This window comes from Neovison vison, chromosome X (genome assembly GCF_020171115.1).
Source record: "Neovison vison isolate M4711 chromosome X, ASM_NN_V1, whole genome shotgun sequence".
Classification (NCBI taxonomy): Eukaryota; Metazoa; Chordata; class Mammalia; order Carnivora; family Mustelidae; genus Neogale; species Neogale vison.
Genome location: NC_058105.1, coordinates 46863263 through 46874004, shown reverse-complemented (window position 1 = coordinate 46874004; position 10742 = coordinate 46863263). Strand labels below are relative to the sequence as shown.

Sequence of the window (10742 nt, the reverse complement as noted above, 5' to 3'; positions counted from 1 at the left end):
TGTGGGAACTGACTGTCAACCCTGAACCCCTTCCCTCCCCATCTCATCTCAAGGTTCTCCTTTCTCACAAAAACGCCACACAGACATCCCTGGAATACCATGCTGTTCCTCGCACAGAGCAAGTGCCCAGACAGGCACTTCAGTCTTGGAACCAGCCTACACCAAATCTCTCCAGGGTGTAGGTGATAACCAGAATAGAAAGCTTTCTGAATCAGAGTTGAATTTTGTAGAAGCCTTTATTTCAGTGATCAAAAGAATGCAGTAAATGGAGTCTACACTGATTAACATTAGGCATGCATCTCTACTTGAAACTGCTGTTAGTTTCTGACTGGCCTAAATCTTTATCACCTATTTAGGCACATCTTTGAATATTTTGGACTCTGATATACAGGGTAAGTAAGCTTCTTCCTTGTGGCAGTTTAGTAATGAGAATTATGCTCACTTGCTAGATTCCTTTATAACTAAAGATCTCTAGACACTCAGGCTACCTGTACTACCTTGAGACCATACCTTATACATTAAAGTAAGTCACAGCATACGGGAAGGAGAGAATCTAGAAAGCTCAGTGTATTGTTTAAATATCCCATAGATTTTTTTCCAGCACTGATAGTCAAAACACTAGATAAGGAGGCCTAGAGTTAAGTACCAAATTACTCTTCTCCCACTGCTGCCCTTTCTGAGAGACAAAAGGTGTATATCCAATCTCCCCAGAAATCTAAAATGAATCCACACAAATGACAGATTTTACCTTATGTGGTCCCACAATCAAATTATAGAAAGCAGTTCCACTATCAAAATTATACGGAGCAGTTACTGGGACTTTGAGAAAGCACAGTCCCACATACAGTAATATGCATCTATTAGAGTTTTCCATTCATCTGTCAATTGTTTTCACAAGATTAGCATTAAAAAACACAACCAAGTACACATATGACCCTCAAAACCCACCCCCCGCACACACACACGTGCGCGTGCACGCACACACACACGTATTGGTCTTTGTTCATTCTCAGATGACAGGATGTCCCAAGAGTGACAAAGGTGGGAGCCAATTCCCCCATAGCCTTTTCTTTAATTATCCCATCAACCGCTCTTCATTTCTTGAAGTACCTTCCTTTTCCAAAGACGTAATGCTGAGATTAGTCAGAAAGGCTTTCTGAGAAAACTGGCTTGGATTTCTGGGTCTGTTCCAGTCGATTCAAGATGAACTGGCTTGTATCAATGAAGCGCTCAACACAGTTCACAAAACAGGCCTCAGCCCGACTGTCCAACTTTGGCCCAGGCTTGTCCATGCACTTCTCCTGCCCAGGACAAGATACAGAAACACAAAGAGAACTTGAGAAAAAAATCAGGAGGTGGGGAGGGAAAGGTTACTTCTTGTTATTTAGAGGAAAAACTTCACCTAAAAACAGTATCTGATATGTTACTATTTCACATTTGACATGTAGCAAGCAGTTATCTAGAGCCTTACATTAAATTCTCCCAACAACCCTACAAAAGAGATACTATCATTAATCCTCATTTTACAAAGAGGGAAAGAAACCATGGCAGAGATATCTTACCCAAAGTTATTGGAACAGAAAATGGGGGCGCTATTATAGAGCCAAAAAAAAAGGAGGGGCGGGGGGAAGCAAAATGCAAGTGAAGTAAACTTTCACTGAATTTGGTTATAACTCCAGAACGCTGCCACCATTAAATGCCTTTAGAGTAACTGCAGGGGAAAAAAAGGGTGAAAGAATAAATCACAGCAGTGACACCCCAAAACCTACCAAAGGAAAAAAGGAATCTATTACCCAAGATTCTATAACCTTTTCTACTTAAGCCAGAAATTCTTGAATGCTCTCAAGATGAATGGAAAATTATATAAATTATTCCTAAAGGGCCCAGAGCTTACAAATTCTTAAAGGAGTCCTTAACCACACCCCCTCCCGGCCAAAATGTAATGAATCACATTAAAAAAAAAAAAAAAAAAAACACCAAGGAGTATATAGGTAAGCATCTGTTAGGGGTCAGAGTCCAACAATACCATAAGCTTATGTGAAAGGGACTATGGAACTGATGACTACATTCAGTTCAAGATAAGTGGTTCAAATGAATTTTATTCGTTATTATCTGCTGTGTGCACAAGCTTCACACTCTCCACTTCCAAGAAAATTATCCTTAGCCTCTGAATACGATGAGGGTTTTTTTACCCCCCACAAGCTGTCCTTGGCAGCCAGAGAACATTTTGATCCCCAGCTGCAAATGCCTTTCACCCTTCTGCCAAAGTCCCCTGACATGCATACTCAATTCCTCAACCTTCAGACCTGAAAGAGCCTGGTATTACACAACAAGAAAGCAAGTAAGTGTGTGTGGGGGGTGGGGAGGGTAGATATATTACGCCACTTTTACAGTTACTGGGCTAGAGCCACTCATTTCTCATGGACGATGGTTAAAGCAACTGGGTAATCAGGTAAACCCCGAGTAGCCCAGGAACAGGAGACTCACTCCGTGGGACTCGGGGCTCCAAAAAAAAAGAAAAAGAAAAAATCTCTGTGCTGGTGGCTCTCATCAGTGTCGGTGGCCAGCACTAGGCAGCTTCAACCTCAGGTGCATAATGAGCTGCTTGGGACAGGGGAAAAGTCGGCTGCGATCCCCAGTCCTCTGCAACAACAAAGCCAAGGTCTGGGGTGAGAGTCCCCCGAGAAGCGGAGTCACCTTCACCTTTTCTATCTTCCGGCTTGATCTGAGAAACCTGAGGAAACCAAGGGGGTGCTACCGGGTCCTCCCGCTCCCCGAATCCCAGACGTCCTGGGCAGCCCCGCCGGGCAAGAACAGGGGGAAAGTAGGTACAGTGGCCAGGTCCCAGCCCCAGGCTGCTTACCCAACAAAGTTCCGTCATCTGGTGCACCAGTTGCTGGAAACGCTGCTTCTGAGTCTCCACCTCGATGAAATGTTGCAGCTGAGGGTCCACCGAGCCCAAACCCGCCGCGGACGAAGACGAAGAGGAATCCATCCCAGCGCCGCCACGCTTGCCAAGACGAACTCCGTACCAACTCACCGACCTTCACGTGTCTCCGCGACGGAACCGGAACCACAACCTGACTGTCTCTGGGCCCGCCCCGTGAGCGCACTGCGCTGGCGCGCAGTCCTGAGCGTGGCCCCGCCCGCCGCTCCTCCCAGCCGCCTATGCGCCCGGCTCCCGCCCGCGACACCGCTGCGGCGCTTCAGGTGGACCCTGAGGCCTCACGGCTTTGCAGCCCAGTGCCGCGGTGCTGAGAAGAAGCTTTCCGAAGAGAGAGGGAAAAAACCTAACATCACGTGGCCGGTTTCCGCCGGCCCAACAGCCCCGCCCCTCCCCACTTCCAAATTGGCCCGCGCTTTTCGTGTTACAGTGCTGGTTCTGCCAAGGCCCAGACACTTGGCCCATCTGTTAGCCGTCCTGGGGTTCCAGTTTTCTTTGAGGGTGTATTCCCACCTAACGGAGGAGAAAGAGACTCCAAAGGAAATTGTCTCCAACTTGCGGTAATATTCCGGTAATATTACATGCCTGCTGTGTGCCAGGTGCTTTGGTGCTGGTGCTTTGCTTGTGAGTTTGTCTCTGACTCAGAGCAGGGTTAAATTGCTGAGGATCTTGTGGAGTTCTTAAAGAAGGAATATGCCAAACCAATGCCACACAACAGTTTTCTGGAACACTGAGATAGGGTGCTTCAGGGAGGTTAGGGTGCTTCAGGGAGGTTGCATGACTAATCGAGATAGCAAGAAACCCTCATGCTTTCCAGTAATTTTTATTTTATCAAAACACCCTCCCCTCCCATTTTTATGACACCATTTTATTCTTGCCATATTCTGCCTCCCTCCCCCCAAGTTCTAATGCCTACCCAAAGATCTGTTGGACTCCTTGTCAGGCTATTTACACCCCTCCCTCCCCTAAACTTTGCATCCCAAATTCCGTCTGTCCTGACTCCTGGAAATTGGAAAATTTTCTCTCTGAGGTCAATACCAGGCACAGAAATTCCTTGGCTTTTGCTCAGAAGGTACTATCTCAGAGAATCAAAGAAGAGAGTCATTCTTAGATGTAGAGAGAGGCCCTTGTGTATTCACTGAGAGCGTGGAGGCTCCAGGACCTGTAAGCCTGGATTTCCTCTGAAGAAGTGAAACTGGGGCTTGTGGAGGAGAGGAATGGAACCAAGAAGCTTATTGGTGAGCTCAGGATTCTTCATCCATGACATCTAGGATGTTGCTCAGAAGAACTTTGAAAGTGGGCCTTTCCTCTGCTTTCTAAAACCAAAGAAAAAGCAGTGTGTTACAGTGGGCTAGAATCCAGAATTCAAAGGAAATGCAATGAGTAAGCAGAAATGTTTATTAAGTATATACTATACGCCCTTTTGTATACCGTGTCAATTACACACACACACACACACAAGAAAGAAAAAGGAAAAGAAATAGAAGTGCTCCATGAAGTCCTTGTTCACTTTTCATTTTTAGTAACTGAGGTTATTAATGTGATGATGACAATTTGCAGATTAAACTGACAAACACTGATTAAAAACTGAGGGTGAGGGGCACCTGGGTGGTTCAGCCGTTAAGCATCTGCCTTCTTCCACTCAGGTCATGATCCCAGGGTCCTGGGATTGAGCCCCCATCCCATCAGGCTCCCTGCTCTGTGGGGAGCCTGCTTCTCCATCTCACACTACCCTTGCTTGTGTTCCCTCTCTTGCTGTGTCTCTGTCAAATAAAAAAAAAAAAAAAACTGGGGACGCCTGGGTGGCGCAGTTGGTTGGACGACTGCCTTCGGCTCAGGGCGTGATCCTGGAGTCCCGGGATCGAGTCCCACATCAGGCTCCCAGCTCCATGGGGAGTCTGCTTCGCTCTCTGACCTTCTCCTCGCTCATGCTCTCTCTCACACTCTCTCTCTCAAATAAATAAATAAAATCTTTAAAAAAAAAAAAAAAACTGAGGGTGAATTCATTACAGAATTGTACAACAGTGCATCATTATTTTGGATCCTCAAATGAAAAATGGCTACTAAACAATGTTTGCCAGAACTGAAATCTTGTAAACTTTCAAGCACCGTTTTCTCATCCCATAGCCGAAGTTTTACAGAGGAATTAACATTTCAAGACCATGGGCTGCATCACTGAGCAGGGATCCTGAGCACCTGGGACATTTTATTACCACTGTCTGGCCTGTAGACTGAGGCCCTTTGTGACAGTCATGGTCCATAAACCCCTGAGGTATTTAGTGATTCACAGCATCTTCATGCCAGAAGGGTCTCAATCCATCAGAACCAAAAAGTCATCAGTTTCTTGTTCCTTTGAATCAGTGGCTCTTAAACCTAGCTGAGTATCAGAATTTCCTGGGAAGCTTAATTTTTTTAGATTTTTATTTATTTATTTGACAGACAGAGATCACAAGTAGGCAGAGAGGCAGGCAGAGAGAGAGGAAGGGAAGCAGGCTCCCCGATGAGCAGAGAGCCGGAGGTGGGGCTCTATCCCAGGACCCTGGGATCATGACCTGAGCCAAAGGCAGAGGCTTTAACCCACTGAGCCACCCAGGCACCCCTCCTGGGAAGTTTAAAAGGGCATTTCTGGGTTCAGCTTCAGACATACCTAACTGGAATCTCTGAGGATAAGGCCCAGTCATTTGCACTTTTAATTTAGAGTTCCCCAGAGATTCTGACATGCATCCAATTTCAAGAGTATTACTTTAAACAGGCTGTGGAGAAAGGGCCTGTCTGAAACAGTTTAACTAGCAGAGTGAGGATGTCCTAGCCGGGAGGGAGCATAGTCAATCCCCCTTAATCCTGGATGGCACAGGAGAGAGAAAAGGGAAATGGTTGTCCCTTTCTCCATGCTTCCTTTGTGACCTCAGTCATTTGTTGAAGGGAAAGGAGCCGCGCTCTGATCCAAGTACCCACTTTTCACCCCACCAAGAGGGCTCCAGATTCACATATGTGCTTGTTGGACACCGCCCTGCCCTGTTTCTACTGTGCAGCATTCATTTCCTACTAGAGGTTGCCAAATTAAGGTTGCCAAGAAACTACTGAAAAGTGGAGAAAGCACCTCTGAAATAACCCAAGTTCAGAACACCAAAACATTTTAGTAATAGTGGGACAGACTTCTTACTTTCAAAATACCACATCTACCCACATACTCCATGATGTACCCTATTTTAAAAAAATGAATAAAATTAATTTTAGTTCCCTTTCAGGAGGGTTTTTTTTAATTCCAGTAGGACTACAGCCAGAAAAGTTGGCAGCTAGTTAGTAAAGTCCAAGAAAGGTCTAATGGCTTCCAAAGGAATTAACATAAATTTTAATAGCTTTTCTTTTTATGTGTCCATACATTTACCTGAGTGCCTTTAGCTGCCAGCTTATGCTAGGGGATGTAGCCTCACAACATCCCCTCCCCTAAAGCTGAGTTGGTAATGGGGTCCGCTGAGACAACTCTAGTGAGAACTAGATAAGCCTGGGAAAGTCTCTGGCCATTAAAGGAGTGGGGTACAGGTGGGGTTCCAGAATGTGTGTGGCTGTCAGTGTGTCCCCAGCTGCCACATGGCCAGGGAGAGTGGGGACTGGGGGCCTGGCTGGCTAAATGGGAAAGGAGGCTCAAGGAAATAATTTAAAAGATCCCCCCCAAAACACTTACCTCATGCCAGCAGCTGTACATGATGGTATATACCCTTTCTGAAGCCAGATGAGGCCTATAGAGGCGTAGGCCTTGGGTGATGTGTTCAGCGGTTTCACTGTTAGAAAATCTTTCATATGGCATCTTCCCCAGAGAGTAAATTTCCCACATCAAAACCCCTAGAAAAGGAAAAATGTAGTAAGCTGATTTGCAGTCTCTTTGGGTAGTTGGGATCCTCGTCTTCCTAGATTAACCTCAAATACTAGATTCCGCTGATTCCCTACTCTGTGAATTTTACATTCCTTTCAAACTTCTTCTCTAGTACTGACCACACTGGAGGATAATCAGGGTTGTACTGGACAATTAGCTCCTCTGGAGTGAGACAGCCTCTTATTTGTCTTTGTAACTAGCCAGTCTGGCAGAGTCCGTTGGGACATAATCAGTATTCAGAATCTGTGGAATACTGAATAAATTGTTTGTTCCTCTCAATATATTGCTTAAGTTCTAAGAAAGCAGGGATCATGTCTAGGTTATTTTATCCTCAGGAACCCCTGTGGTGCCTGACAATAGTAAGCACTCCCTAAGGATTAGAAGCAGGAAAACAACACATAATAATCTCTCTGTGTGGTTACAAAATGCCAATTTCCCCATTGCATTCTTCTTTTGAGCTGTGTAATCTGTATATTTCCTCCACTTACCAAAAGCCCAGATGTCAGATTTGCTGCTGAACTTGCTATACATAAGGACTTCTGGTGGAGACCACCGGACTGGAAATTTGGAGCCTACTGAGCTGGTATATTCATCATCCAGGACATACCTGCCAAGGGTTCAGGACTTGTTACTGTTACAATTTTGAAGAGCTTGACATTTACAATTTCTTGGCTTGGCACAGTGGCAGGAGCCGCACAAATACATGCTTGCTGGCCCCACTGTCTTTTACAAATGTTTCTTTTAATGTACTCCTGTTTTCAGATCTGATTTAGCTTTCCTGATGGACAATATGGTTACAGCAAGGATGACGTGAAATAAGATCTATTGGGTACTCCCTTCCTCTTCTCTGTCCCCCTCTCTGTTTTATCCTTCCTTCTATTCTGCCATTGCCAGTGGAATTAGACTGCTTAGGAAAGGAGGAGGCACAGGTGGGGGGGTTGCTGGTAAAGACAACAGGATTAACAGATCAAGGTAAGGTATTGGGGAATATTCGCTTGAAAAAGAGGGAGGGAGAAAGGCAAGGAGAGGGATATTACAATAAACCAAGAGGAGGAAAGAAGGGACTTAAAGAATTCAAAGAAAGAGAAGGAAGAGAAAGAGGGTGAAAAAGACTAGAATGAGGGAGCAACCAGAAAGGGAGAGGATACAAAACAATAATGCTGTTTCATGTATGTACTGTGCTATTTTTCCTCTTAGAGGGAAAGGTGAAAAAGGCACACCCACCTGGAGAGGCCGAAGTCAGATACTTTAACAACTCCTTGATCATTTACCAAACAGTTTCGAGCCGCCTGTAGTAACAATAGGTACCAGTGAGACTCTGTCCCTGGCACACGGGTTAAAGGCACAAAACTCCTGCCCACCGTGGGGAATGAAGCCAGGGAAGCCTCATTTCTTTCAGCTCCAGAGACCTTTTCCCACCCAACAGGAGTCAGGTGATGCCACTGAGAAGCTCTGATGTGTTGCCACTACATCTAAAGCAACCTGCTGTCTAGACAGAATTCAAGCACCAGAGCGCACGCAGAATGATTTCGTTCACACTGACAATTCTCCAACACCCCATCCTTTACTGAATTGCTGAGAGAATTAGGGAGAACCAAAGGCAGGTGTGTTTTGTTTGCTTTTCTGCCAGTGGGACTAAGACACTTTGAGCCTTGGTCTGGCTGAAATAAACAGGGCCACAAAACTCTGATGCCTCCAGAGGCCAGGTGGGCAAAGTGATAGAGGGACTCAGAGTGCAGGAAAATTCAGAGCACACCATTGCGTCTGTAAGAGAAGCTGCTCCTGGGCTCCAGGCGACTGTTAGCATGGCCTATGAGAATGAGCCTGGTGTTTTAAGATGGCCAAGACTGTCAAGAGAAGCTGGAAATTCAGGTTTTTTAAATGTGTTTTTAAGTGTTTGCTAGCTAATAAAAAAAAAATTAAAACAAAACAAAAACGAATGACTCTGATGTAACCAAACCATGGCTCTGTGCCAGGAGCAGCCCCACTGAGAAGCGGGGTTGCCCCTCCGTCCTGGGTGGGGGACCCCACCATTTCCTTGTTGCCGTTGGGGGCTGGGCGCGAGTGATGGCTCCCACTCCCACTATGGCTCGACTTGTAGCGTTGAGGCTGGAGATCCTTCACTGGCTGACCACTGGGGCACAGGCCCACCTAACTCATAATGCTTTCTAGATAAAACTGAGATGATGATCCCGGCCACCCTCCTCATCCAGAGATATCATTCCACTGTTACTTCCACCCCCTCAGTCCTTGATCTCAGACCAGTCCTTCTGAGGTCCTACCAGGTCTCGGTGAAGGAATTGCTTTGACTCCAGGTATTCCATGGCTTCACAGACATCCTTGCACATCTCCAGCAGCTGCTGAGTCTGGAAGCGGTTGCGCATTTCCCTCAGGTAGTTCAGGAGGCAGCCATTGGCCATGTACTCAGTGATGATGAAGATGGGGCGCTGTTTGGTGCAGACGCCATACAACTGAACCAGCTTCTCATGGGAAAGATTCCTATGGGAGAGGCAAAGACCCAGTCCTTCTGGCTCTCCATACTAATGAGAAAGGGGCTGGAGAGGAAGGGGGCTGGTCCGGAAGTAGAGCATCAGATAAGGGACCGTGATAACAAGTGGAGTTTCCTCCTTCCCACCCTAAACCCCGGAAGTGCCTAATATGTGAGGGCGGGGCAGGGATACAGAGCCCAGACAGAACAGAAAATAAGCCCAGGGCTAACTGAACACTAAGGCTAGTCAGAATCTGTCTTCTCTTTGAAAGTCTAATTTTTTAACACATATCACCCAATGCTACTGAGCTAGTACACACCCAGTTCCGACACTGCTATCGCCCATATCCAAAGCAAAGAAATGGTTACCTTAGCAGTTAGTACTTCTGCCAATCAAAGATTGACCTCAGGCCCTGGCCCCAAATCTCTCTCACTCAAATTCACCTTAAGCCACAGTGGAAACTGTTCTGGTAATTCCTAGACTCCAGCAACTGGACTGAAGGTTGAGTTTGGGCTGTAACTCACATCATGACTTTGGCTTCTTCAATGAACTCATCCTCAGACATGGAGCCTTCTTTGATCATCTTGATGGCCACGTCGTACTGGCCTCTCCATTTCCCATACTTCACTACCCCAAACTGTCCAGTCCCCAGCTCCTTCAAGAAGGTCAGGTCCTTTGGATCAATTTCCCATGATCCTATAACAGCAAAGCCTAGATATGATTTTTTTGGGAATTGTGTATGTATAATTCCTATAATAGATAAGAATCCCTACTAGGGGTAGAAATAGGCAGGCAGTACAAGGGAAATGCTCAAGAGTACTAATCTATCTTTGCTCAGATAAATCTCAGGGACAGGGTGGTTACTGGTTGGAGGGATTGGAATTTTAGGTGCCAGGCAGCCATAAAGGAAGGAGAAACTGGACAACCTCTTAAAAGCCCTTTATGATTTTTTTTAATCACACAATTAAGAAGTAATCCCTTCATGAATCAATGTGTTTGCAGTGCCTGTAGGAGCCACCAGAGGGAGAAAAATTATTAAATAATTTGCTTGGCTCTGCCCTAATCTTCCTCGAGGCAGCTAGTGCAGAGCAGCGTGCTGCAAGGTCTACTTGGGTCTGCCCAAGGTAGTCCTTGTCACTGGCCATCCATCCTCCCCTAGAGAAATAAGCAGTTACCGTAGCCCAGGCCTGCAGTGGAAGGTGCATTCTTGTTTTGTTGAGACACCGGATATTTGAGTCTAGATATGAGCCCTGAAACATACAGAGGAGACGGTCATGTTGCTGGTGCAGTGTAGGAGACGGGATGATGCACACACCCTCACATAAAGCCTCGCACTTCTGACAGTCATCCTTCTGGTACATTGTGAATCCCAGAAGATCTCCATGAACCCAAATGTTTCTGGAAGCTTCTCCTCTCACAAAAGAATTTTCAGAAG

The 10742-nt window shown here is 46.0% G+C and overlaps 2 protein-coding genes across 5 annotated transcripts in view; both read right to left on the bottom strand.

The window, feature by feature from the left end:
- Positions 1-217: 217 nt before the first annotated feature.
- Positions 218-3079, bottom strand: TIMM8A (translocase of inner mitochondrial membrane 8A). The gene is made up of 2 exons (XM_044235383.1): positions 2864-3079; positions 218-1301 (listed from the first exon to the last, which is right to left on the bottom strand). Exons 1-2 carry the CDS (start codon positions 2993-2995, stop codon positions 1140-1142), a joined length of 294 nt encoding a protein of 97 aa, XP_044091318.1. The 5' UTR covers positions 2996-3079; the 3' UTR covers positions 218-1139.
- A 672-nt stretch (positions 3080-3751) lies between these two features.
- BTK (Bruton tyrosine kinase) overlaps positions 3752-10742 on the bottom strand; it is a 32726-nt gene continuing 25735 nt past the window's right edge. For all 4 annotated transcript variants that reach the window (XM_044235095.1, XM_044235096.1, XM_044235094.1 and 1 more), the window contains exons 13-19: positions 10483-10557; positions 9832-10003; positions 9101-9317; positions 8043-8107; positions 7307-7425; positions 6630-6787; positions 3752-4260 (exon numbers count right to left, since the gene is read on the bottom strand). In XM_044235095.1, coding sequence (XP_044091030.1) covers positions 4189-4260; positions 6630-6787; positions 7307-7425; positions 8043-8107; positions 9101-9317; positions 9832-10003; positions 10483-10557 — 878 coding nt within the window. In that variant the 3' untranslated portion in view covers positions 3752-4188. The remainder of the gene's footprint in view (positions 4261-6629; positions 6788-7306; positions 7426-8042; positions 8108-9100; positions 9318-9831; positions 10004-10482; positions 10558-10742) is intronic.